At 43.0% G+C, this 27,868-nt stretch overlaps 1 protein-coding gene across 1 annotated transcript in view; it reads left to right on the top strand.

Moving 5' to 3' along the window:
- Positions 1 to 27,834, top strand: part of DCP2 (decapping mRNA 2) — a 28,112-nt gene extending 278 nt beyond the window's left edge. The window contains exons 2-11 of the mRNA XM_024219751.2: positions 5,340 to 5,491; positions 6,948 to 7,075; positions 7,477 to 7,575; positions 16,679 to 16,831; positions 18,677 to 18,789; positions 18,871 to 18,978; positions 25,174 to 25,306; positions 25,697 to 25,798; positions 26,419 to 26,470; positions 27,372 to 27,834. Coding sequence (XP_024075519.1) covers positions 5,340 to 5,491; positions 6,948 to 7,075; positions 7,477 to 7,575; positions 16,679 to 16,831; positions 18,677 to 18,789; positions 18,871 to 18,978; positions 25,174 to 25,306; positions 25,697 to 25,798; positions 26,419 to 26,470; positions 27,372 to 27,535 — 1,204 coding nt within the window. The 3' untranslated portion in view covers positions 27,536 to 27,834. The remainder of the gene's footprint in view (positions 1 to 5,339; positions 5,492 to 6,947; positions 7,076 to 7,476; positions 7,576 to 16,678; positions 16,832 to 18,676; positions 18,790 to 18,870; positions 18,979 to 25,173; positions 25,307 to 25,696; positions 25,799 to 26,418; positions 26,471 to 27,371) is intronic.
- Positions 27,835 to 27,868: the final 34 nt, after the last annotated feature.

Consider the following 27,868-nt stretch of genomic DNA (forward strand, 5'->3'; position numbering starts at 1 on the left):
CCCCCCCCAGCCCTCTAGCTTTGTGTTTGGAGCCCAATATTACACCGCTACGCTAATGATAGAATAGTTGAAAGTGAAACTGCGTGGAAAAACAGAAACCAGATTTGCTCGGCTATTCCAGTGATGCCCATTGCGATAGTCAATAGCAAGTTAATAAAAAGTACAAGTGGGGTAAAGTAAATTTGCTAATTAAGCTATGGTGTCGTTATTAGTAAGGACCGTTAGAAATTACTCTTACCGTGACATCCTAAGAAGGATAACTGCCGTCCCTTTCACCTTTGCTGTAAGGCTAGGTCCCTGTGTGAGTGGCTTTAAGCTAAAATACCTAAAATTTGGGTCAGTAGAGAGCTTGGAATAGTTGGGGTTCATGTTCTTTAGTGCTCCTGCACTGGAGGTGTGTGTGTGGGGGGGTAAGTTTGGGACTGCAGTATGTTATGTGACCTGGCCTGTGATGAGGGAGTTGAAAGATCTGATTGCAGTTCTTTTGAGAAATTTCGATTTTGAGAAAATCTTTAATGAGTATACAGAATTCCTGGTGAGAATTGAGGTTTGTTCTTTGTTTTGTTAAATCCTTTGTGACTTTACAAGTTATCATACATTTTGCAGTTGAACTTTTGTGAGTTAAGTAGCTTGGAAATGTATAATCGCTTTCTCTAGGCAGGCCAGCCGGATTGTTTGTGTGTTGTATTTTCAGGTGATTTACCTTTAAGTAGTTTCTTTCTTATTAGGAGTCATCTCCATTGTTGGAGGTTTGCAACTGGTAGCCCATTCTGTATGATGCTCCTCTAATCTTTTTGTGGATGTATAATCGTGTTGAGGCATCCAGAGTACCACATTGTCTATCCGAGATCTTTTTTTTTCTTCCTCATGTTCTGCCATCATCTTTTCTTTTCAATGTCCATAAACATACATTGCTCACTGAACCTCTTAAAATGTGCCCTGCACATAAAATCTTTTTTTCCGTAAGATCTCTGATTAGAGTTTTCTGAGTTTTAATAATCTCCAGTACTTTTTTGTTGGTTACTCAATCTGTCCATGATGTAAGTAGTTTTATCTAAGAATAAAATGGCTATTAACTATATTGAACATCTCAGGAAGATCTGCCATTCTCATGGTATGAACTTGACCTCTTTTGATCTGTTTCCACTAATACAGTCACAAAATCACTCTTTAGATTACACAGGTTTACTAACTACTTTTGCATATACTAATCAATATACTTAGTACTGGATTAATCAACTAGCCATCTGTTAAATCAGATATTAATTCACAGTGTACATTCAACAACATACACCTCTACCCTGATATAATGCTGTCCTTGAGGGCCAAAAAATCTTACTGCGTTATAGGTGAAACCGCGTTATATCGAACTTGCTTTGATCTGCCGGAGCGCGCAGCCCCACCCCCTGGAGAGCTGCTTTACAGCGTTGTATTCGAATTCGTGTTATATCTGGGTAGAGGTGTATTGCAAACAGCACCTGATCATTAATTGCAGTGACAGGAGGCAATATTATCACCTCTATATGTTACCTAAGGCTGTATCTACACTGCCACTTTCAGTGCTAAAACTTTAGTTCTTCAGGGGTGTGAAAAAACACCTCCCCCCCCCCCCCGAGCAACAAAAGTTTTAGTGTTGAAAAGCGCCAGTATAGACAGTGCTTTATCCCAGCGATAAAGCTACCACCCCTCATTTGTAACGTGGGCAATGTAGACATACCTTAAATCTGCCTCCGACCAGTCTTGCATTTCTAGCTGCCTCTCTGATATCTCCACTTAGGTGTCCAGCATTCAGTTCTAACAAAGCTGAATTTGTTTAATCTTGAAACTGTGTCCTCTTTCAGCATTTATAACTCCCCTGCTTTCCTTTTTTCCAGGTTTGCAACTTTGGTGCAATCTTCAGGGATACGGGGAAGGGAGAAAAGAGCCAATCTCTGAAATCCTGTTGCTTTTTCTCCCTAATGTCTCATAAGTAAGGCTGCGAGTTTGTCACAGAAGTCACGGATTCCATGAATTTCCATGACCTCCGTGACTTATGCAGTGGCCAGTGCGGCTAGGGCTGGGGCTGCCCGAGCAGCTCCAGCAGCCCCTGGGCTAGTCGCACCAGCTGCTGCTGGGGCAGTCTTGGACCACTGTGCCGCCCCCTCCCCCCCCCCCCAGTAGCGGGAGGACTTTGGGGGTGGGAGGGGGCTGAGGGCTGGAGGTTGGGGCGCAGGAGGGGGTGAGGGCTCTGGGCGGTGCTTGCCTTGGGGGGCTCCCCATAAGTGGCAATATGTCCCTCCCTTTCAGCTCCTAGCTCTGCGCGCTGCCTCTGCCTGCAGGCATTGCCCATGCAGAGCTGCGAAGCTGGCAGCGTGCGGAGCTAGGAGCTTAGGGCGGGGCATGTTGATGGTTCCGGGAAGCCCGGTAGGGAGCCTGCCAGTCCTGCCAACCCCAGCCTCCCCAGCACCCATGTCACTCCCAAGATTTAGTCAGGGGTATAGTACAAGTCATAGACAGGCCATGGGCCATGAATTTTTGTTTACTGCCCGTGACCTGTCCATGACTTCTAATAAAAATACCCGTGACTAATATGTAGCCTTACTCATAAATCTGCTGTTTTTCTCACTGTGTTCTCTGTTCAAACCCTAGTTATCTCGTCTCTCTCTCTCTTTTTTAAACTGTAGCCTCCTTGCCTGTCACTCCTCTTTGGACAAATCCAGTTTGTCCAAAATGCCACTTCTAAAGTGCCTTAACTTAAATTCTTTTCTAGCTTTTAATTTTCTGTTGGACCAAATTCAGATTTATTGTATCTCATTCCAATCTACGCTTTTGTTCTTTAATTTCACTGTTTCTCGTGTCCTCCAGTCCCCCCCAGTTCACTTGTAGTACTAATGCATTCATTTTCTTTCCCCACCACTTTCTTTGTGCCTTCTAGAACATCCATGTCTACATCAGAAATACTCTCCCTGTCCTTTTCTGCTAAGCATTCTTCATTAAAACCTACCTCTTCAGGCAACTCCAGATCTTCTTATCTGTCTTAAGTTTCATCACCATAGTACCTAAGCACTTTTCATCAGCTCTGTGAGACAGGAAATATGTTCACTTTTTTGCAAAGCATTGTGCATTTGTGGCACTCCAGTATTTTATAATACTTTTACCATTAGCAGTGTGCTTGAATCTGTACAGTCTGAAGAAGGCATTTTTAAAAATCACTTCATCCATTATCTTAATATGAAATTTATTGCATAGATTATTATGTGATCAGAGTGTAACTATATGCAACATAACACTAGAGTTAAATTCAATCCAGATGAGGACAGATAATGCTAGAACAAAGGACCAAAGACTACATCATTCAAGGAATCTGATCTCTGTGCAAATGGTAATGTAAGTTCTAAAATAAGATCTTCCATATCATGTCACAGCTGTTATTTTAATATTAATCGTAGTCTCTAACAGTGTATTCTGTCTGTGGTGAACATGGTTGAAACCCATTTCTTCATTGATGGCTATAGACCAGATATCCTAAAGTTTCTTTTCGGGTTTTATAATTTTTTCCTTTGCTTTCCCCAGCCTTTTCCTTTTTGTTCCAATGAACTGCGAAGTTGAAATTGTTTAAAAGGATAATGCCACTGTTAAGCAAAATTGTCAGTCTGGTTTATGTAAAGGCTCATCAACTTGATGTTGTAACATAATAAATTACAAGCGTATACGCAGCAAACATTGCTGGGAAGTTGTATGGCTTTTCCACTGCAGTAACTGGCAGATAATTCCTGCTCTTCTTAAAAATTGCAGTTTACCTTAACGTTGAGCTGTGTTGCTGATTTATTGGATACTATGTGCATGGGTATGTTCTACATTAACTTAAAAAAAAAAGGTGTGGGGTGGGATTTCTGTTTTCCTGTTGGTGTTCTTATGGTTGGGCCTGAGAGCAGACCATGCTCTGGTCGTTTCCCCATTTCTCTCTGGATGCTCTCCTGTGTGTTACTTCTTGAATTTGATGTTCATGTTTATGTTGCTGTTATTGGAAAAGGCATGTACCATCAAACAGTGAAATTCACAAAGTAAACAGACTTATTAAATAGAAAAATACATTTTTCTCTACCTTGCCAGAATGCTACATCCTGTGCTTAGAATAATAATAAATCTTGAAAATGTTGTCTGTTAAAGCATACAGTTATTTCAGTAGAAGAGAACCATCATGCAGCAGGCCCGGCAAAATTTACTTTTTTATATGGGATTATTCAATATAATTAAAACTTATAAAAATTAACAATCTTTCTGACTCTTAGCTGTCGCATCAGCATCCCATGTCCACCTATGGGGCTTATCTGGCAAATCTCAAAAGTTGGGTTTAAAACAGTGGTGAACGGAACCCCCGGCTGGCAGTGGGCTAAGCGGGGCTGGCGGCCGGGACCCCGGCTGGCAGGAGCCGGCGGAACCCCAGATCAGCAGCGGGTGAGCCGCTGCTGGTCTGGGGTTCTTTCCGCCGCCCTGCTCAGCCCACTGCTGGTCTGGGGTTCCGTCCGCCGGCTCCTGCCTGCCTGGGTCCCGGCCACCGGCCCAGCTCAACCCTCTGCCAACCTAGGGTTCCGTTCACCCTCTCAGGCAGCGGGCTGAGCTGGGCCGGCGGCCGGAGCCCCGGCTGGCAGCAGTGTGCCAGTAAAAATCATCTCACGTGCCGCAGGTTGCTGACCCCTGTGTTAGTGCATGAGAAGGTGACAATGTACAGGGAAACCAACCAGTTCTATTTAACCTGTCCACTGCTAGCTTCAAAGTGAGAAAACTGTGCATTAAAAATGAAGATAAATTGGGGGGAAAATAGATTAGATTTTGTTACAGTATTTTTAATAACTCATAATGGTGTTAATACCAGGTGAGGAAACATTTTTGGTATATCTTTAACCTGACAGTGTCCATGATGAGTGTATTTTAGCACACCTAATCTGAGTTTATTAAACATCTTTACTGAGAGTTTAAAATTCATTTTTTTTAATGTGTACCAGTTGATTGGATGGGCTGTCCCTACCCTTGTCCCCACATTTTATTTTAGATTGATTTGTTTCTAGTTTTGTTGTTGTGACCCAGGGGTTCTCCATTGTTCATTCTGAACGCAACTTTGTAAGAGAGAGCATCTCATTATCTGCTTTCCCTCCCAATACTAAAAGCCCCCGCTTCGTGAATTTCAAAACCTTTAATTGTGCAGACTACTACTGCAACTGGGGTCCGTACATTATAATTTGAAACTCCATGCTGTAATGCATTTTCAGTGTTTGATATCATTTTGAAAACTTATATCTGCAAATTCTGTTAATCTAGCTCTCTTCTCTCCCCCTTTTTTTTTTCTTTCCCTCCGGCAGTCGATTTATTTTGCACATTCCAAGTGAGGAAAGAGACAATGCAATCAGAGTGTGTTTTCAGATTGAACTTGCCCATTGGTTTTACTTGGATTTCTACATGCAGAACACACCAGGATTACCTCAGTGTGGGATAAGAGACTTTGCTAAAGCTGATATCCTTTTTATTGATACAATTACTGTTTTTTCAATGCTTGTGGATAAAATGTATACTGAAGTATAGTAGTGAAATCTTGTTTTCCTGAGTAACTGCTTGCACAACAGTCCCTTTGTTTGTTTGAGTGACACAAAACTGGCTTCATTAGAAAGTCTTTTAATGTTCATAGCTGCCATAATATTACAGCATTAAAAAAAAACAACACTCAATATCTTTTCCCCAGCTTCCCAAGAGCCCTGAGAATTCAACAGCTTATTGCCTGCTTTGAGGCCTTTTATGACTTCATCCTGTAACAGAGTTAACAGTCAAGACTTCCTTCTGTATTCAGCATGGTCAGGGCCAGGAGGGTCTTAATATAATGTTCTCTCTGTGACATATTCCCTCCCCTAACTTCATGGATTTCCATGGAGAAACTGAAATGGGTGTTAATTCTGCTAGAAGTAGTATAAATTATCTGGCTTTCACGTGGCTGGGGATGGTGTGTAACTGTGAGGGGTTGTGCCATTTGCAGTGTGGCTTTTTCAGGATGTGTTTATATAGTAATTCAAATTATTTACATCTTTTTTTATGGTGGGTTTTAATCATGTTCATGAAGGGTCTTAAACCTGAACACATGGCTTAAGCAACATTATTTTAAATGTGATTAGATCATAAGGTACGGTTTTGTCACTGAGGTTGTGGAAGTCATGGAATCTGTGACTTCAGTCTTTGTGGCTAGGAGCTGAGGCAGCAGGCCCCCAAGCTGAGGCTCCCAGCTACCCTGCAGCTGCCCAGTCCCTTCCCATTTTATCATGGATATTTTTAGTAAAAGTCAGGGACAAGTCACGGGCTTCCATGAATTTTTCTTTATTGCCCATGACCTCTCCCTGACTTTTACTAAAAATATCCATGACAAAATCTTAGCCTTATTCATAACTTCTTAAGTATGGTTTTTATGATAGTTTGGCTATCAATTGTGGGAACCAATATAGCATGCAGTATTCCAGCTTTTATAATGCTTAAGTATCTTTGCTCCAGCTCCCATTTGAGGACTCATGCTTCACTAAAACAATCAGAATATTTGGTTTACAAAAATAGCTTATCAGAATAGGGTATGTGTCTTTAATTTTACTTCTGCCGTTTTAAAAATTTTCTCATGGTAAGAACTTGGCTCTGTTTAAAAAAAAAAAAAAAAAAATCCCACTATTGGGGTACTTTGAACAAAGGAAGGCATCTCTAACTTTAAAGAGGAACCATTGTATAAATGGCTTGTATTGGAGTTGGTAAATCACTGTTCGCTCCCTGAATCTGCAGAATATAACTCAGTATTGGATTATTCATTCTACCTTAATTTCTGGTTCCAAATAAACACATCTAGAAAATAAAACCCTATTCCGTATAGAAAGCAGTACTTGTAAACATTGGTCTTGGGTGGGTCTAGGTGTGCAGTTAGTTTCCTTGACATGTTTCTATACTCTTTAGCCATTGCCCTTTTTTACTGCCTCAAGGTGAAGATGTGCAAAGGGTTTTGGATGAGTGGAAGGAGTATAAAATGGGAGTACCAACCTATGGTGCAATTATTCTTGATGAGACACTTGAAAATGTAAGTGTAAAGCTAATCTGTGAACATTTATACAAGATGGTGAGGGCTGGGCCGAAAGGATGTTAACTAGCTTTTTAACAATCATAAACATTATCTTTTCACATTTGTATTGAGTTTCTGTACATTGCTGGTTTGCTGGGTGTATCTTTATTACCATTGTACCAAAGGCAGCTGCACGTTTTCCTTGTCTTTACACCAAACTTTATTTTTATATATTTTTTAATATAACCCTATACTAAAGTTTGTAATTATTGCTAAATCTGGTAAGCTGTAATGCTAATGAACATATGCTAATGCCAGGCAAAAGGTCTCTTCCTCCAACCAAAAGTATCACTTTGGGAATTAAGTCAAATCTATGAGATTAATGGGTATTTCGTTACTGCATTGCTTGGTTTCTGCAGGTACTGCTGGTTCAAGGATATTTAGCAAAGTCTGGCTGGGGATTTCCAAAAGGGAAAGTAAATAAAGAAGAGGCTCCACATGACTGTGCAGCTAGAGAGGTGAGTTCCATTGATGAATGTTTAAAAATTCCTTACCCATACATTTAAATCCTTTTTCTTTAAGACAAAGTAGTTTAACACACATTCCCTTCACCCATATTGAGAGTAGGATTTTCATGCACACCAAAAAGAAATTCTAGCAATCTGGTGGTGTCTTTCTACAGAAAGCTCCTATTAAATTATGTATTCTTGTTGGCATCTACTGTTGTAGCATTTGGTCCCCTAAATAAGAAAAACGTATGTGAAAGAGAGGCCACGTTTGACCCACGATGGATTGATTTAAATCAGCAAAGTAGGAAACATTGACTTAAATAATCAATTTTGATTGTTTTGCATTTATACTTTTTATTATGTTCCTAAAGAGAGGCTGATTTTAATTAGTTGGTAACCATTAAAGCAAGTAAGCATAGCCTTTACATTAAATTTAATGTATCTTTTTGCTAACCAGGATACACATATGTATACACATTTCTTTACAAGTAAGCAATTAGCTTACTTTACCTTTTTCAGATTCTTAATTTTGAAATTTTTTTATTTTAGAAAATGATGAAAGATGCATTTCTTAATTACTAGATTTTTTTTTTTATTTTTGTGATTTTTTTGTCAAGCTCTATTTGAATGGACATTCAAATTCAGTTTAGTACACACAAACAACATTTTTGCTTGTATTAAATAAAACTACCTTTAAGTGCTGGATACGTAAGGAAAAAAAGTTGATCAAAATGTTTTGCATTTATAATTGATCTATTAAAGTATGATCTCTATTTAATTAATGGAACTGATTGTTTTTGGTCACTACGTCCTTCAAGATTTTAGAACTCTTAAATAGTTTTTTATTCATAGATTAGAAGAGGAAAACAAGCTTTTGTGCTATTTCAACCCCCAGTTGGTTTCTTAACTTTCAGTGAACTAATCATTGAACTGAACTTGTTGAATAAACCGAAATGAAGAAAATATTTTCTTTTCACCGGCAGAAGAGGCTACTGCTGTAAAAAGCGGGTTTAGGGCTTTAACAAACTCTGGTTCCAGATGCTTAGCCAATGACTTCCACCAGTTCAGGAGATTGACTTTCGTTAAAACTTGGCAGCAAATATGTACTGATTAATATTTTTTGCATTTAATTTAAATTATTTTAATAGATTATAGTAAGTTTAGACCTTAACATAGGTTGTCATCATGTCAAATTTTATTTTAAATAGGTTTATTTAAATAAAACCCAGTATTTAACTGAAATTGAAAATCTGATTTTTTTAATTTTTTTTAAATTGATTATCCATCCTGTTTTGACCCAAATGAAATAATGTACTCTTAATATTTTATCTCATTTTCATGTATTGTTTTAGGTGTGCTGATTTTAAAGCTGAAACAGACTTTAGAGAATGGTTACTCTTGTGTTTTCAATTTGTGTTTTTAAAATTTGTATTTGTTTTGAGTTCTGTCCATTTAAAACTTGTATTTATTGTACTATGCACAGTGGCCTGTGGCTAAGACACTATATTAATAAACTTCCAACTTCACTGCTGCCACTTAAGTTGTTCTGTAATACTGGAACAAGGGGGTACTGTAAGTAAATGGCAGGAAAAGGTTAAGACAATACTTCAGATAGAGGTTTTTTGGGTTTACAGTCACTATGGAATTTACTGTTGAGGAAAGCTAGGAACATAATGCAGCTGCATGTAAAAAGAGGTTATATTAATTTTATGACTAATAATATTTGTAGTTATGTAAAGATAGGGCTAATAAAGTCTCATGCTGCACTCAAGGAGTTATTGGGAGATGGAATTAGATTACCAAAGGAAGGTTGTAAAAACTAAAAGCATTAGAGATTTCCTGTCTGGATTAAATGAGTATCTAAGGATTCATAGCTTTTCTTGGTATACCTGTTGAAAGAATGGGCGAATCATAGGCTTTTCATTTCTAATTTCTGGAATGTGTCTACCATCTTACTCAGGCTATTTTAGAGGATACCTGAAGCTTCATATAAGGAGGAAAATAAGATCAGACTGTGTCAAGGGATTGTCCGACTTGCACACGGTGCTTGAGTGTAGAGCATTATTCATATAGCAATAGGTATGTCACCAATATTTAAAATACGCAGTCTCTGAAGAGCTTAATTTCTAAATAAAGAAAAGTTGTCTCAATCTCAGTTTTAGCATAGCTGGCACTCCTCTGTTATATTAACTGCTTTGCTGCATGCAGATCCCCAGCACAGGATAACTGTGAAAGCACAGGAATCTCTGAGAGATGTAAAGTGGACCATTCATGTCAGTGGGTGTTCTCATCTTCCTTCCCCTGTATTGAGCAGCCTGAGAGTTTCATCAAGCATGCCCAGTCTTAACTTCTCACCCCAGTGTCGGTAGCTGGTGCTTCGTGCATGCTTCCAGTATGACTGTTCTCAGCTTCACATGCAGAGGGGCAGAGCTTCCCTGGATGCTTATGGGGGGATTCCCAGGGATTTTATGGGGAGCAGGAAGAAGGGCTCAGATTCCCCCGACGGATAAGCCCCTCGAAATCCACCTCACATGCAGGGGGTAGGGAGATGGGCACAAACACCCCTAGAGGGTGGGGATCCCCCAAACCTGGCTCATGAGAAGGAATGTGGGGAACAGACTGCAATAAAGGGGCAGAGGTCCCCTCCAGCTTCGGACACCCCCAGAAGGGCAAGATCCCCATATATCCCAGCTCACATGAGGGACCAGTGAGAAGTGCTCAGAGGCCCACAAGGTGCCAGTGCATGCACACAGGAGGGGGCTGACAGGAACCACTGCCCCTGTTCTCCCTCAGTTCCCCTGCAACTCACCTCATGTTTCCTTTCCGAATGTCCTTACCCTACTTCACCTGAGTCCCTCCCAACCCCTTTCCCCTATTCCCCCACCCCCAATCCCATCTCAGCAACCATTTGCATGTCTAATTTTTGTCCAACAATATTTTGATTAGATTTCTAACCCCCCCACCGACATACAGATTTTAGCAGTATGCCTTCTGACTACTTCATATTTCTGCCTCACATGGGACTTGAGATGACACTAGGTGAGTGGATTTAAAATGAAAGACTTACTGCTTATGCAGCTGTAGTGGAAACTATCCACCTACAAATTCTCGTGTCCTCTGTCTGCACATGCCCAGTATAATCCATTTATTTGAAGAGCACTAGGCACACGCCTAACTGAAGAAGCAAATTCTTTGGCAAGTATGATTCTGAATTTTGTTCCCCTGAAGGGCTAGATGGTGCCATACGCTCATGAGGAGTAACCCTCAAGTGAGTGAGACTCTTGTTCCAGGATCAGAGCCATTTTTGAGCTCCAGGTCTGGGCAAAAAATATGCTAGTAGAATGTGTCATCCTTGAGAAAAAGCTGTTTTGGGGGGGTAACTCTATCTCAAGAACTCCTTGGTCAAAAAATCCCAAATTTGGATCATTGGCCCTAGCCAACGCTCCCATGAGGCACACCAAATTTCATGGCAATCCAAGTAACAGATTTTACAGTACTTGAAAGAGTTGAGTTTTAAACAGAAAGCTGGTCTTGACCTTAACTATAGTAGACCTAGGGGTCCACTGTAATGTCATCTAGACAGACTCTAATCTAAAATAATGTACAGGGAGAGGATAAAAGACAATTATGCTCATAGATATAAAGATGGATAAGGAGAATCACTTTGAGCATCATAAAAATGTACATTAATGTTGTAAATCAAGTATGAGATACAGAAAACAAATTTAGATAAGCTGCAAGACCCCCAGCTACACTATAACAGGTGCCATAAAAATGGTGCAAAATCTGTAACTTGGTTGTTTTCTTTGAACTATAAATTACACAACTCAGGTACTGGTTACAGTGCCAAAAATATGAAGATGGGACATATGTTATACTATTTTAAGTCCATTCCCATGCAAGAAAAATTTAAAATGAGTTCTAACTTACAAAATTAAGACAGGGTCAAGTCAGCTAATAAACATAGACCATGCTGTAGCTTTGTCAACTGAACTTTTAATAACTACATCTGTCAGGGTATGAAAAACAACACTCCTGACTGATGTATCTAGACCTACCTAATCCCTAGTGTAGACGTCGCTATGTTGATGGGAAAATGCTTCTGTCAATGTAGCTACTTTTCAGGAAGGTGATGCTTTTACACCGATGGAAAATCCCTTCTCTAGGCATAGGCTGCATTTACACTACAGCGTTAGGCCAGCATCACTAAGCTGGTGTAGTATCTGTCATGTAGATGTACCCTAAAGGTGTTTACTCCTGTGGGAATTCTGCACACATGCAGAATGCATGTCCCCTGCAGATTTTGTCACCCATCCCCTGCAGAAAACAGATTCTGCTGGGGAGATACTGCAGTTACACCTATCATGTTCTTCCCCTTCTCTCTCTCTCCCGCCCCCCCCCCCACCTTTGCAGGGCTGCTGTGGCACCAGAAGAGAGGACAGTGAGCTCAGGGTCGGAGGGGCCAGTGGCTGCACAGTGCACTGCCCTTGGGGCCAAGTGAGGGCGCACAGACAGAGCGGAACACCTGGGCTGCTGGGGGTGGTGGTGGTGTCACATAGACTGCGGTTCAGGAGGGGTAGTGCTGGGGGGACAGACAGGTGGGGGCAGAGGAGCTAGTGGGGTGACAGGGTTGAGCCATTGGCTGAATAGGAGGGGGAATGCAGGGACAGGGGTGTCAGATGTGCCTGACTGAATGGGAGAGGCTAGGGGTCAGCCAGGATCTGTATGGGGTAGGCTCTCCAACTCCCCCCCCCCCCCCCCCCCCCACCAAACAAACACCTGTTCCATACTTCTCCCACCCACACCCAGCAACCCTTCAGGTTCACTCCCAGGCTCCTTCCCAGCAATTAATTCCCTGTCCCTTAGCTCCTCCATTACCTCTGATTCCCCCAAGCCTTTGCACTGCTGCTGCGGGGTGTGGGAAATATGTTTCTGTATTGTAGTGTAAATGAATTATTACTCAGTTTTGTATAAATATGCCAAGTAAGGAATCTATTTGTCAAAAAACATAGCCTGAATCTTTTTTTGTTGTCTGTATTGTTAGATATACTTGCTGACAGGTATTTTGAAATAAATTGCCAAAATAATTGAAACTGGCGTGATTATATTGTTGTTTTGACAAATAAAATATGCAGAATTTAAAAATACTATATGCAGAATTTTATTTTTTTTTGGCGCAGAATTCTACCAGGAGTATATACTAAAGAAGGCTGTTGTAAATGAATTCATTTTGTACTTCTGTATTTTAAAAGCTACTACCACCAGGTGACAAGATTGTGCACTGCTATACAATATTTGACAAGACATTGTGGCAGACTGACAATTGCCTGCAATATGCTCAGTGAACTTTGAGTTGAATTAAACCTTACTGAATTAGTTTAAACATCTTTGGAGTTCATTGTATTGAAAATGAAGTTGTGTATGTGTTACTGTGTGATTGTAAGTATTTCCATGGGAAGGGTAAATAGAAGAACAGCAGGGGCTGATTAGGCAAATTTACTCGGGTTGTGACACCTCCAGAAAAGTCCCCCCCTCCCCGCATGTGTGTAAATACTAGTTCAAATGGGATTCTTCAGGGACAATACCATCAAACACTATAATTGTCACTTACCTCTCATTAACTAACAGACCATGCTCACCTAACAACTGACAATTTCCATAGCAAGAAGAGCCCTGTGCCCCCCTACTAACGCAGCCTACACAATGCAACTGAAATAAGGCATACTCCCAAGGTACAAATGCACCTCTTTCCTTTGATGGTTAGGAAGAGAGACTCACGTGCACCCTGAGAGGCCACAGCCCACCAGATCTTCTCATTTCCCAATGACGAGTCTTCAAAGCTGCTCGAGTTATTCCTTCACTGTTTAATACAGCTAACAGTGAATACAGCTGGAGTGCATGCAGATAATTCTCAGTAGCTATTGACGGCTCCAGGAGGTGCAGAGTTAAGGTTACGTAGGAATGTATCTTAACTCTGTTTTTCCTGGTTTTCACAAATTGAGGTATCATGGAACTTGATATTCTGGAGGGGCACAAACTAGAACCAGGCAACCTTGACTTTGGGTTAGCAAAGTTTTTTGCCACTTAATCTTCTTGTTTGTTCTTTTGCGTGGAGCTGCGTTGAGAGAATAGGCTTGATCCGACAAAAACCTTGGTTTTCGTTTCTGTGTTGTGGGTAGAATTGCTTTTAGAAACCATCAGTTTAGAACAGGGGTGGGCAAACTTTTTGGCCCAAGGGCCACATCGGGGTTGTGAAACTGTATGGCGGGCTGGGTAGGGAAGGCTGTGCCTCCCTAAACAGCCTGGCCCTCGCCCCCTATCCGCCCCTCCCACTTTTCGCCCCCTGACTGCCCCCCTCAAAACCTCTGACCCATCCAACCCCCCTGCTCCTTGTCCCCTGACCGCCCCCTCCCAGGACCCCCTCATCCCTAACTGCCCCCCCGGAACCCCCCTCTATCCACACCCCCACCCCTGACAGGCCCCCCAGGACTCTCACGCCTATCCAACCACTCCCTGTCTTCTGACTGCCCCTGGAACTCCTTGCCCCTTATCCAGCTGCCCCGCTCCTCGTCCCTGACTGCCCTCCGGGACCCTCTGCCCCTTATCCAATCCTGCTCTCCGCTCCCTTACCATGCCGGACAGAGCAGCAGGAGCTTGCAGCCCTGCTGCCTGGCTGGAGCCAGCCACGCCGCCGTGCTGCCCGGCAGGAGCGGTGGGCCAGAGTGCTGGTGGTGCGGTGAGCTAAGGCTGTGGGGGACGGGGGACAGCAGGGGAGGGGCTAGGGGCTAGCCTCCCCGGCCGGGAGCTCAGAGGCTGGGCAGGATGGTCCCATGGGCCGTAGTTTGCCTACCTCTGGTTTAGAACGTCATTCACCAAAACTTGTATATTTTTTTTGCCTAACTTCTATTCTAACCCAACACTTTCCCTTTGCATAGGAGACTACTCTGAAGTTAATAGCATCAGGCGAACTGTCACTTTTCTTTCTTTCTTTTTTAAAGCTCTTGCATTTGTCCCCAGAGACCGTAAAACAAGTTGACTTTCTTTTGGCACTGAAATACACACAAATTTTGTGTTCATCTCCTAGATCTGTCATCCATTTCATGTATTAAATATTAAAGCAGGGGAACTCAAACTGGGGGTCGGGACCTTTAGGGGGTCACGAGGTTATTACATGGGGAGTCATAAGCTGTCAGCCTCTACCCCAAACCTCACTTTGCCTCCAGCATTTATAATGGTGTTAAATATATAAAAAAGTGTTTTTAATTTATAAAGGGGGTCGCACTCAGAGGTTTGCTATGTAAAAGGGGTCACCAATACAAAACTTTGAGAACCACTGTATTAAAGATTATTAGGGCATATAATAATCTTTCCTATTTAAAAGCTTTTATGTCAGACCCTCAAACTTTACTCCTCACTATGAAACAGCTTCCCATGTTTTTGTAAATATGGTCTTGCCACATAGGAGGAACTGATAGACATCAGTTGCATTTTAATTTGCTCCCTTTTCATTAATCTTTGAAAAATTTTCAATGTATATGAAGCTGGGTTGTTGCTTCTAGAAAATCTGTACTCCCAGCAGTCTGCCCATAACTACATAGAGACTTAATTTACAGATTTTTACAAATTATTTTTCTTATGTATTTGGCAAAATGAATAATCCAGAGAGCAATGCTTACTTCATAGGGACAAGCTAGACTGTGAAAACCTGTTTAATCAAGAAGACCCAGTTTATATGGAGGTGGGCACAGATCTCAATGAAATTTGTCATGCTGAACAGACTTCGTTTCAAACCAGTTTGTTGTATGTGTTGGTTCACAGATATACATGTCTTCATTAAGATTCCTCAGGGCTGCTTTTTTGTAAGGCATTTGCAACATTTTCAGTCCAGGGCACTGATCAAAAGCTTCCAGTAATGCTAGTTTTTCAGTTTCTAAAATGGCGTGTGTGGTGAGAAGGGGAGAAACTGGAGTCCCCTCACCCCATACATTACTTTGCAACTAATAATAGCCTTATACGTCATTATTATTATTATCTTATAACTGCACGTTCTGCTCGTCTCAGTAATGATACCTGGTAGGAGTATAAATTGTTATACACCACTACCTCGATATAACGCAACCCGATATAACGCACATTCGGATATAACGTGGTAAAGCAGTGCTCTGGGGGGGCGGGGCTGCGCACTTCGGTGGATCAAAGCAAGTTCAATATAACACCGTTTCACCTATAACGCGGTAAGATTTTTTGGCTCCCGAGGACAGAGTTATATCGAGGTAGAGGTGTAATATGAAGTGGATGAAATCTTTTTTTTTTTTTTTAATCTACATCTAGTCTTAGTTTGTGTCCATATCTAAGAGGTAGGATCTTCCCCCCCCTCCAATGGTGAAATGTGAAATACTCCAGTAAAATGTTGATCCATAATATACTTTTTTTTAGTGTATATAGTGATCCTGTGACAGGCTTAGCACTTTAATTCCTTCTGAGTAACAGGTTGTAATAGTATGTCAGCAGACTGAGTAATTCTGAGTTCCATATCCCCATTATCAGCTTGGATGCCCAGTTTGAATTTAGTAACTTAATCTGGATGTTAGTAAATATATATTACTCAGAGTAATTTATGGTGCTGCTGAATTTTGATACAAGAACTGATGTAAGAATGAATATTTTGTAGGGGGTTCATAGGGCATTATTAGTACTGTAGGATGGGAGAGAACTAAACCAAGTAAGGAATTTTTATGTTTTCCTATAACTTTCTGGATGGCTAAACTCTCTTTAGATCCAATATGTTTAACTTTTGTCTGAAGTAAAATACTTTTTCATGTGTCCAGCATCATCAATAGGCAGGCATGCTGTTTCCCTGTATTTGCTTGTTAGCGTGCTCTTTCACATATTATCTAAATTCTTTTCCACTTCACACTCTTGAGCTGCAGTGGACAAAATCTGAATGTACAGAGGTTATGCTCTTTCATCATGTGTCTGTGCATATGTACAAATATATTACAATCACTATCAGAACTAGTAATAAAGAGTTCCCGTCTAATGATTTAGCCTTTCAAAAATCTATTTGAAGGTATGACTTGAACAATTCTAATTTGATCTGTGTGCTTCTCAGGTGTTTGAAGAAACTGGTTTTGATATCAAAGATTACATCTGCAAAGATGACTATATTGAACTACGAATCAATGATCAGCTAGCACGCTTGTACATCATTCCAGGAGTTCCAAAGGACACAAAATTCAACCCCAAAACCAGAAGAGAAATTCGGGTACACATAGTTATATTTATTTCTAAAGATTTTTCAGGTTGCCACTACCTCAGCAAAGGTTGATTTAAAGCTAAAAGGTGAAGAATGCCCCAAATGGAATAAAAAGCAGCATCACTTTAGGTTTTGTCAACTTTCTGCAGGTCTGATGTGAAGAGTGATTGCTGGCCAACTGCTAATTGTGACACCTGGCTCCATCATAAATTGGCACTGGAGTGCAGGCTGACTAACAATAAAGCACATCCCACTTTCTCTTCTCGTAAATATTTTTTGTAGTTAACCTTTTTTTATGTCTTATACATATTTTTCTGTAAGGATATAAATATTTAAGGATACTGTACGTTAATCTACGCATTGGAAGAGGAAAATGGGGCTTGCCTTATTTCTATAAGCAGTCTGTACAGTCCAGATCTAGTGTACGATAGGTAGCAAAGAGTAGACTTGGCTGTGGGACACAATGGGAGCCAACCATTTTTGTACTCAGTGGACTTCTAGAAAGCTGTTGGGATGGAGAAGAAATTAAAGTGCCTAATGTGCTGAGAAGTGCTTGTCACTGCCTACGACGTTCATCACCTTCTGAAACTTGAATTTCTCTCGTCATGCAGTAACATTTAAACTTTAACAGTAATTTTGTTTTAAGACTAGTTTTAATGCCAACATTAGCTATATCTTTTGAATACAAGTGTAATAGGGACAACAGGACATTATTAAACATTCCTCTTCTCCCCCTTAGGTTGGTTCCCCAGAGTTGTAAATTACTAGCTCCTTGTCTAAGGACCCTCTTGACTTGGTTCTCAAACCCCTTTCAGGAGTTCTCAAACTTCATGTGACCCCCTGCTGACAAAAAAATTACTACACAACCCCAGGAGCGGGGACTGCAGCCTGAGCCTGCCCAAGCTCCGGGTTGGGGGGGGGGGGCAAAGCTGAAGCCCAAAGGCTTCAGCCCCGCCACCCAGGACTGAAGCCAAAGCTGAAACTCAAGGCCCCAAGTGGGCGGAGGGTGGGCGAAGTCCAAGGGCTTCAGCCCCGGGCAGGGGGTCTGTAACCTGAGCCCTGCCATCCAGGGCTGCAGCCGAAGCCTGAGCCCCACCACCCAGGGCCCCAGCAAGTCTAATGCCAGCCCTGGTGACCCCATTAAAGTGGAGTCGCGACCCACTTTGGGGTCCTGACCCACAGTTTAAGAACCGCTGGTCTAGTTAAAACCTTGATTTCCATTTTTGTATTCTGGGTAAAGGCCCTTCAGCATGTTGCATGCTCTCCCCTGAGTGCATATCGTGTGAGGTGGCGGGGGGACAGAGACAAGCTTTGAAAGTTATTTGTATCCTCTAATTACCATTGTTCTCTCTAGGACATTCAGTGCACAGTCAAGAACTATGTTGTTGTTGTTTGTTGCAGACCTTATTTTAAGTGAACTAACTTTCAATAGCTGAGGTATCGTGTACTGCGTTCCACATTTTAGGGATTCTGTCATCCGACAGTGTTTATGTATTGTAACAGAGACACAAGGTGGTATAATATCTTTTAATGGACCACCTTTGTTGGTGTAAGAGACAGGCTTTTGAGTTACACAGAGCTCTTCTTCAGGTCCCTCTCTCATTCTGGGACCAACACAGCTACAACAACACTGCAAACTTGCATTGTAATGTCTGTTACATTGTGGTTGTGGCCAGAAAAGTGATCCTAACGTTATTTTAAATAACCTGTATTGGTTAGCAGCTCTGTCATGATTTATTAATTCAGACTCTTGCTGTAGTTTTTTGATTTTAAAGAAAATCATTGTGGATGATGTGTATTCGCTTAAGTCCCTTGATGACTTCACTAAAGTAATTACTTTTTCCTGTGTTTCAGAACATTGAATGGTTCTCAATTGACAAATTACCATGCCATAGAAATGACATGACCCCAAAGTCCAAGCTAGGTTTGGCGCCTAACAAGTTTTTCATGGCCATTCCCTTCATCAGGTATGTTCAGGATAAGCCAAAATCTAGCCTCTTGTTTTCAGGATGCTGGATTTTGTTGACAAAACACTAACTTGTTCACAGACCATTGAGAGACTGGCTTTCTCGAAGATATGGGGACTCCTCTGATAGTGACAATGGATTTTCATCCACTGGGAGCACACCATCCAAGCTCAACATGGAGAAAACAAGGTAAGAAATTAGATAATTTTGACATGTCTGTCAACAACATTTATAAATCCTTGGCTACACAAAGATGAAGAATGTCCATTCTTTTTTTCAGAATGGGTTAATATAATAGATTATAGAGAGATCCATAGGACCGTTAGTAGTATGGAGAGGTTAATTAGTGCCCTGATGTGCTTGAAACTACTGTATGGAAAATTTTAGAATATGGCAAAACTGAGAGAATGTCCTGAGTTCCTATATGGGACTATGAAAAGCAAGTGAAGGAGAAACTTTTTATAAAACAGAAATTCTTTATCAGAAAGTAGAACAGGTAGATATACTTTCTAAAATAATCAGTGTAGTGCTGAAAGGAGTGAGAGGTGCCAAAAATGATGGAACTAAGTCAGGAAGAATCAGTAATAGCCATGGTATTTAAAAGTAATTTCAAAGTAATGTCAATTTCAAAGAAAGTTGGATAAAACCAATGTTGTCATGGTGATTCGGGGGTGATTGAAAAAAATGATCTTGTAACATGTTAAATCACAGGGTGGTCTTAGATGAAAATGGGCAATTTTGTCATAGGGTTTCCTAGCAGTCATGTGACTGAGCAACTTCTCAGACCAGTTCAGGTTGACAAAGGGAGGTTCCCCATCAGCAATCTGGGTCAGTTCAGCACCAACACTGGTATCATAAATAAAGTATCAAAGTGTACCCACTTGGTATCCATGCAACACTACAGGTGACAGGATTCTAGAATAAGAAAACTTGTTTTTCTTCTTCGAGTGATTGCTCATGTGTGTATTCCACAATAGGTGTGCGTGCTCGCCACGTGCACCGGTGCCGGAAGTTTTTCCCCTAGCAGTACCTGTAGGGGAGCGCCCCAGCGACCCCTGGAGTGGCGCCTCCATGGCGCAGTATACGGGGTGCTGTGCGCTCCTCCCACCCTCAGTTCCTTCTTGCCGCCAGTGAAGGTGCTTCGGAACTGCTCTGCTCCAGCTTTGCTGTAGCTCGTCCCCAAAACTGCTTGTTCGTTCAGTGTATGGTACCTGTAGTTAGTTTAGTTTAGCTAGAGCTCCTGGGCTGGGGCATGCCCGGGGTTTTAAGCTGTGTGACACTTGTAGGTGATCTATGCCACTGAGTGATCCGCACGCGGACTGTCTGTGCTGTTTGGGGGAAACCTATCTCAGCGATCACAGCAAGATTTGCAAGTCGTTTAAGCCTAGGACCAAGAAAGAAAGGGAGATTAGGCTCCAGGCTATTCTGATGGAGTCGGCGCTGACCCTGGCTCCAGCGTGCCACTCTGAGTCAGCACCGGGCACTGCGGTGTCGGTGCATGGCGACCTTTGGCGCCATCGACTAGTTGGCACCGCTCCCTGTCCACGGGGCATGCCAAGAAGGCTAGAAAGAGGCCTTCTTTGCTGTGGCACCAGAGTAAACCCGGGACAGAGGCTAGATCCATGTCGGGCAGTCCTCGATACCCACCGGCCACTAGACCGCCGACTCAAGTCGAGCGGAGTAGCCCGGCCCATTTGGAACAGGCCTCCCCGGATGTCTAGACACCCTCCACACCGAAGGCCCTGCAGGTGGCCCGGGATGTTATGTCCATGCCGGTACCAGGAGCACCGCCGATGTCGGCCCTGTGCTCCAGAGGCAAGCCGCTGCTGGGATCTCTGCAGTTGCCCCCAGCTCGGTACTGGTCTCGGTCAAGGGAACGTTCCCGACGCCGTTCGCCACCCAGCGATCATTCAGGGCGAAGTCCACGTGGATCGCCCTCGATGCCCACCAGGCTGTCTGTTTGGGTTCCGTCTGACCGAGACTCTTGGCACTGCTCTGCCTCGAGGAGCGAACACCGACGGGACCGAGGCAGACGTCACCAGAGGCCTTGTCTCAGAGGGGTTATCGTAGCCGGTCTTGGCATAGACGTCGATCTCGTTCCCTTCGGCGTCCCGCTCTAGGACCCCGCCATGGCACCACCTCCGTGGGTCCGACCACCGGAGCCGATCGCGGCGCAGCTGTTACCGATGGTACTGGTCCTCCATGTTGGGATCATGGTCCCGTGGTTGGCGCCGCTCCTCCTGGCCGGGGACAGCGGCAGGTCGTACGTCAGCCTAGCCTCCCTTCATAGTTGTTCATCGATGAGCCAGGCCGAACAGCCGGCCCTGCCAGTGCCTCAGTAGGTGCAGTGGCACCAGACCCCGTGGCCGGCCTAATGGTACCAGTGGGCACCGTGGCCTCCAACGCAGCCCCCGGTGGGGGCTTGCTCGGTGGCCAGAGCCTCAGAAGGACCATCGGCCTCCCTCTCCAGACCTCCGAGGAAGGAGACGGTGGGACATACATCCTTGGCACCATGCGCGGAGACCAACCAGGTGATGGACCCTCTGGTGCCGATGGACACCCAAAGTACCGCACCGGCCTCCTCACCCTCCCCGGATGAGGCGATTACAGTCCTGCCTCCCTCCATCTAGTCCAACCCCCCGCACAAAGCAGGACCAAATCCCAACTAAATCATACCAGCCAGGGCTTTGTCAAGCCTGACCATAAAGACCTCTAAGGAAGGAGATTCCACCACCTCCCTAGGTAATCCATTCCAGTGCTTCACCACCCTCCTAGTGAAATAGTGTTTCCTAATATCCAACCTAAACCTCCCCCACTGCAACTTGAGACCATTACTCCTTGTTCTGTCATCTGGTACCACTGAGAACAGTCTAGATCCATCCTCTTTGGAACCCCCTCTCAGGTAGTTGAAAGCAGCTATCAAATCCCCCCTCATTCTTCTCTTCTGCAGACTAAACAATCCCAGTTCCCTCAGCCTCTCCTCATAAATCATGTGCTCCAGGCCCCTAATCATTTTTGTTGCCCTCCGCTAGACTCCAATTGTTCCACATCCTTCTTGTAGCGTGGGGCCCAAAACTGGACACACTACTCCAGATAAGGCCTCACCAATGTTGAATAGAGGGGAATGATCATGTTCCTCGATCTGCTGGCAAGGCTTGGCAACAAGGGCACGCTGTTGACTCATATCCAGCTTCTCGTCCACTGTAACCCCCAGGTCCTTTTCTGCAGAACTACTTCCTAGCCATTCGGTCCCTAGTATGTAACAGCGAATGGGATTCTTCCATCCTAAGTGCAGGACTCTGCACTTGTCCTTGTTGAACCTCATCAGGTTTCTTTTGGCCCAATCCTCTAATTTGTGTAGGTCCCTCTGTATCCTATCCCTACACTCCTCCCAATTTAGTGTCATCTGCAAACTTGCTGAGAGTGCAGTCCACGCCATCCTCCAGATCATTAATGAAGATATGGAACAAAACCGGCCCCAGGACCGACCCTTGGGGCACTCCGCTTGATACCGGCTGCCAACTAGACATGGAGCCATTGATCACTACCCGTTGAGCCCGACAGTCTAGCCAGCTTTCTATCCACCTTATAGTCCATTCATCCAGCCCATACTTCTTTAACTTGCTGGCAAGAATACTGTGGAGACCGTATCAAAAGCTTTGCTAAAGTCAAGGAATAACACATCCACTGCTTTCCCTTCATCCACAGAGCCAGTTATCTCATCATAAAAGGCAATTAGGTTAGTCAGGCATGACTTGCCCTTGGTGAATCCATGTTGACTGTTCCTGATCACTTTCCTCTCCTCTAAGTGCTTCAGAATTGATTCCTTGAGGACCTGCTCCATGATTTTTCCAGGGACTGAGGTGAGGCTGACTGGCCTGTAGTTCCCCGGATCCTCCTCCTTCCCTTTTTTAAAGATGGGCACTACATTAGCCTTTTCCCAGTCATCCGGAACCTCCCCCGATCGCCATGAGTTTTCAAAGATAATGGCCAATGGCTCTGCAATCACATCCGCCAACTCCTTTAGCACCCTCGGATGCAGCGCATCCGGCCCCATGGACTTGTGCTCATCCAGTTTTTCTAAATAGTCCCGAACCACTTCTTTTTCCACAGAGGGCTGGTCACCTCCTCCCCATACTGTGCTGCCCAGTGCAGCAGTCGGAACTGACCTTGTTTGTGAAGACAGAGGCAAAAAAAAGCATTGAGTACATTAGCTTTTTCCACATCCTCGGTCACTAGGTTGCCTCCCTCATTCAGTAAGGGGCCCACACTTTCCTTGACCACCTTCTTGTTGCTTACATACCTGAAGAAACCCTTCTTGTTACTCTTAACATCTCTTGCTAGCTGCAACTCCAAGTGTGATTTGGCCTTCCTGATTTCACTCCTGCATGCCTGAACAATATTTTTATACTCCTCCCTGGTCATTTGTCCAATCTTCCACTTCTTGTAAGCTTCTTTTTTGTGTTTAAGATCAGCAAGGATTTCACTGTTAAGCCAATCTGGTCATCTGCCATATTTACTGTTCTTTCTACACATCAGGATGGTTTGTTCCTGCAACCTCAATAAGGATTCTTGAAAATACAGCCAGCTCTTCTGGATTCCTTTTTCCCCTCATGTTATTCTCCCAGGGGATCCTGCCCATCTGTTCCCTGAGGGAGTCAAAGTCTGCTTTTCTGAAGTCCAGGGTTCATATTCTGCTGCTGTCCTTTCTTCCTTGTGTCAGGATCCTGAACTCAACCATCTCATGGTCACTGCCTCCCAGGTTCCCATCCACTTTTGCTTCCCCTACTAATTCTTCCCTGTTTGTGAGCAGCAGGTCTAGAAGAGCTCTGCCCCTAGTTGGTTCCTCCAGCACTTGCACCAGGAAATTGTCCCCTACACTTTCCAAAAACTTCCTGGATTGTCTGTGCACCGCTGTATTGCTCTCCCAGCAGATATCAGGGTGATTAAAGTCTCCCATGAGAACCAGGGCCTGCGATCTAGTAACTTCTGCTAGTTGCCCGAAGAAAGCCTCGTCCCCCTGGCCCGGTGGTCTGTAGCAGACTCCCACCACGACATCACCCTTGTTGCTCACACTTCTAAACTTAATCCAGAGACTCTCAGGTTTTTCTGCAGTTTCATACTGGAGCTCTGAGCAGTCATACTCCTCTCTTACATACAATGCAACTCCCCCACCTTTTCTGCCCTGCCTGTCCTTCCTGAACAGTTTATATCCATCCATGACAGTACTCCAGTCATGTGAGTTATCCCACCAAGTCTCTGTTATTCCAATCACATCATAGTTCACTGACTGTGCCAGGACTTCCAGTTCTCCCTGCTTGTTTCCCAGGCTTTTTGCATTTGTGTATAGGCACTTAAGATAACTCGCTGATTGTCCCGCTTTCTCAGTCTGAGACAGGAGTCCTCCCCTCTTGCACTCTCCTGCTCGTGCTTCCTCCTGGTATCCCATTTCCCCACTTACCTCAGGGCTTTGGTCTCCTTCCCCCTGTGAACCTAGTTTAAAGCCCTCCTCACTAGGTTAGCCAGCCTGCTTGCGAAGATGCTCTTCCCTAACTTCATTAGGTGGAGCCCGTCTCTGCCTAGCACTCCTCTTCGTCGACTGCCTTTTTGGCCCACGTCCCCATTCAGGACACTTGTAGGGCTGCCACGTGGTCTTCAGTTCACACATTCACTTTGCACTATGCGATCGTCTCCCAGACCAGGGATGATGCCGGGTTCGGCAGGGCTGTGCTTCGTCCCAAGAATTTGTGAATTCCTACCCACCTCCAACAGATATAGCTTGGAATCACTTATTGTGGAATACACATGAGCAATCACTCGAAGAAGAAAAGACAGCTACCTTTTCTGTAACTGGTGTTCTTCGAGATGTGTGTTGCTCATGTCTATTCCACATCCCTCCCTCCTTACCCTCTGTCAGAGTTGTCTGGCAACAAGGAACTGAGGATGGGGGAAGCGTGCAGCGCCCCTTATACCGCGCCATGGAGGCGCCACTCCAGGGGTCTCTGGGTCGCTCCCTTATGGGTACTGCTAGGGAAAAACTTCTGGCACCGGTGCACGTGGCAAGCACGCACACCTATTGTGGAATAGATATGAGCAACACATCTTGGAGAACACCAGTTGCGGAAAAGGTAACTGTCTTTTACTTGTCACATACTGTTGCTTTATGAAGTCATATTTTTTCCCCTTTGTGCATAACTCTTCCCCAATAAGCAAAACCAGTTTAGTGAGTGGAGAGAATATTAAGTTTAAGATCCAATGTTTCTCTGCTTTAGCTTACCTTGTAAGATTGTCTGGAGAAGCAGAACAATGTGTATTTCTGTTCTGATCATAATAGTCTTGAATCAAAGTTCTTTTGCAGATAAAACTTTTTTTTTAATGGGATAGATCCAAACTTCGTTATAGCCAGCAGGTGTTTACAGATGGCTCTCCAGGAGACCAGTGGACAAAGTACAGACAACCACAGCAACAGAAGCCATATAACAATCATTCTGAGATGTCTGAAGCTCTAAAAATAAAGGTAGGTTTGATTTGTTTGGACCCTTAAAATCAGTGGTAGTGCTTTGTTCAGACTCACTTAATTATTATTTTTTTTTGTAGGGGGAGAGACTCTTGGGTTTATTTCTTTAAGTGATGGGACTTCATTATATCATGGAAATAGCATTGTCTAGTGATTAGACCAGGGAACTGGGTATCAACAGATGGAGAGTCTTTTCCCACCTCTGCCACTGGCTTGCCGAGTAACCTTGAACAGTAGCTATAACTTTCTTGTGCCTCAGTTTCTAATTCTTAAAATGATTTGAGGTACTTGGATGACAGTTGCTATATAAGTGGTATCATAATGTAGTGGAATATGACACTAGCACTTAACTTTTATTTGTATTACCTTTTTTGGGTGTGGCTGACTCAGAACATGAGGGGTAATGGTAGAAAGCAATATCAAGACACTTCTAACCAAAAGAAGAGGACAAATGGGGTCCACAGTCAGCCAACGAAACAGAACCATACATTGGTAAGATTGACAGCAATAGTTCTTGCATTAACAAATTTTGGTGACATTTAACTGTGTGCGCAAACTAAGGTTTTGGTGATGGAATGTTAAATTGCATGTCCATGAAAAGAGATCTTAACCATAGTGTTCAATGTACGAACTGCAGTTGACGTTTCTCATCCCATATACATGTACACTTGCAGAGCATTGAATAATATAATTTATCCAATTCGCATTTAGTAATTGAATTCTAATGCATATTAAAGTGATCCTTCCTGCAATATTCCAGGTATTTGACAGAGAGTGGTCTAGTATTGTACATTGCAATGGCAAAATATCTGCTGCTTAAAAATGTGTATAAATATTTTACTCTGGTATGGCAAAGCCACTGTGTTTGAAAATGTAAAGTATATGCCTAGTCACTCCCCTACTTTCTGCCTGGCTACAGTTTGAGGTGTAGGCTTCAAACCTATATCCATGGCACAATGGGATCAAGTTCTGCCTCAACAGACCCTAAATCCCATGACATTAACTTATTCAGTCACCATAAAATACCATTAATTACATTTATTTCCTTGAGTACTGTTAAAATTAAGGCACGTATTTTGAAGAGTATAATGTATGCTCATTTTCTTAATCAGAAATGTGAAAAAAAACTTAATCCAAGAAGACTTCAGGATAACTTTGAAACAGGCAAGTATATTAATTTTCATTTGTATGTGAACATACTAATTTTTCACTTGAAACAATTTTTGAGACTGCATCAACTTATTACAGTACATGCCGAAAAGGGAAACCTTTTATTAAATGAAGGTTTAAGATGCCTTACCTTAGTTGTGAAATCTGTAGGATGGTGGAATTTACAATTGCTCATAGATCACCGTTGATGCAGAAAGTAAAGCACTGTATATCTGGGCTGGGCCTCAGGGAGGCATGCCATGGTGGTGACCATTTGAATAGGTCACTGAAAAGGCTTCTCATGGTAGTATAGGAGCTGGAGCATCTGATGCTGCTGATGGTGCAAGGGCTGTTCTGAAATTGCCACCACCCGACTTAAGGCCCCCGAGGGGCTCTCCAGCCCCTTCTCCAGTCTCCACTTTGGAATGGGACTGTGTCCAAGCAGTTTGTCACCCTAACTCAGGGGTAGTCAATAGGCAGATGGCGGGCCAAATCCAGATCACCAGATGCTTTTGAATGGACTGCAAACTCTTTTTATTTACTGGTTGTTTTCTCTGGAGTCTGGACCTTGACTATACCTTGACCAAGAAATTTGGACCTTGGCAAAAAATTATTGCCCTAACCTGTGCTTTACAGAAGAGAATTAACCATTTGGGTAAAAACTGCTAATGTAACTCCTACAAAACTTGTTTTGACCACTAGGTGGCCAATAAAGATAAGGAATTCCTTGCTACGCTTTTTGTTTGAAATGATGACCAAACTGATAAAATTGCCAGTGTGAGTAAATGCTAATTGAACATGTACAGCTTTTTAAACCTAAATAGTAGCATATTTTCAATGACCTCTTCATTGATCAATACCACTTAACTTTCAACTGTAGAAAATATTTTTGTCTTTTTTTTTTTTTTTTAAGCAGATGCAGCAGCGTATGATGTGTGTTTCTCCATTGAAGACCTGCTGGAACATACAGAGGCACACTCTGTGGCATGTAATGGTCATTACAAAATCACTTTCTCATCAAGAGCTTTCTTGAGCTTCAAGTTTGACCATGATGCCATAATGAAAAGTTTTGACCTCTGACAGCAAACCTATTATGGATGAACAAAAATCAAAGACTGACCTTTTGCAGTTGAGTGGGTTTCTAATCCAGCCTTACTCGTTCTCAGGTGTTTTTATTTTTTTATTTTTAAAGCAATGCAGGGACTGAAAGATGATTTGGAAGGGTTCATTCTCTTTGCAGTATGGAAGTGGCATAGTGAATTGTCGCACTTTAAATGCAGTTCCGCCTTTATTCACGAAAGTACCTTTCCAGTGTTTGGTTCACTAGTTCCTGCTGTTGCATTAGAGGGCATTCTTTTTTTTTTTTTTTTTTTTTTTAAACTTTGAAATATTTTTGTGTTGGCTGTATACTAA

The sequence above is a fragment of the Terrapene carolina genome, unplaced genomic scaffold (assembly GCF_002925995.2).
Source record: "Terrapene carolina triunguis isolate 2854851 unplaced genomic scaffold, T_m_triunguis-2.0 Scaffold69, whole genome shotgun sequence".
Taxonomy (NCBI): domain Eukaryota; kingdom Metazoa; phylum Chordata; order Testudines; family Emydidae; genus Terrapene; species Terrapene triunguis.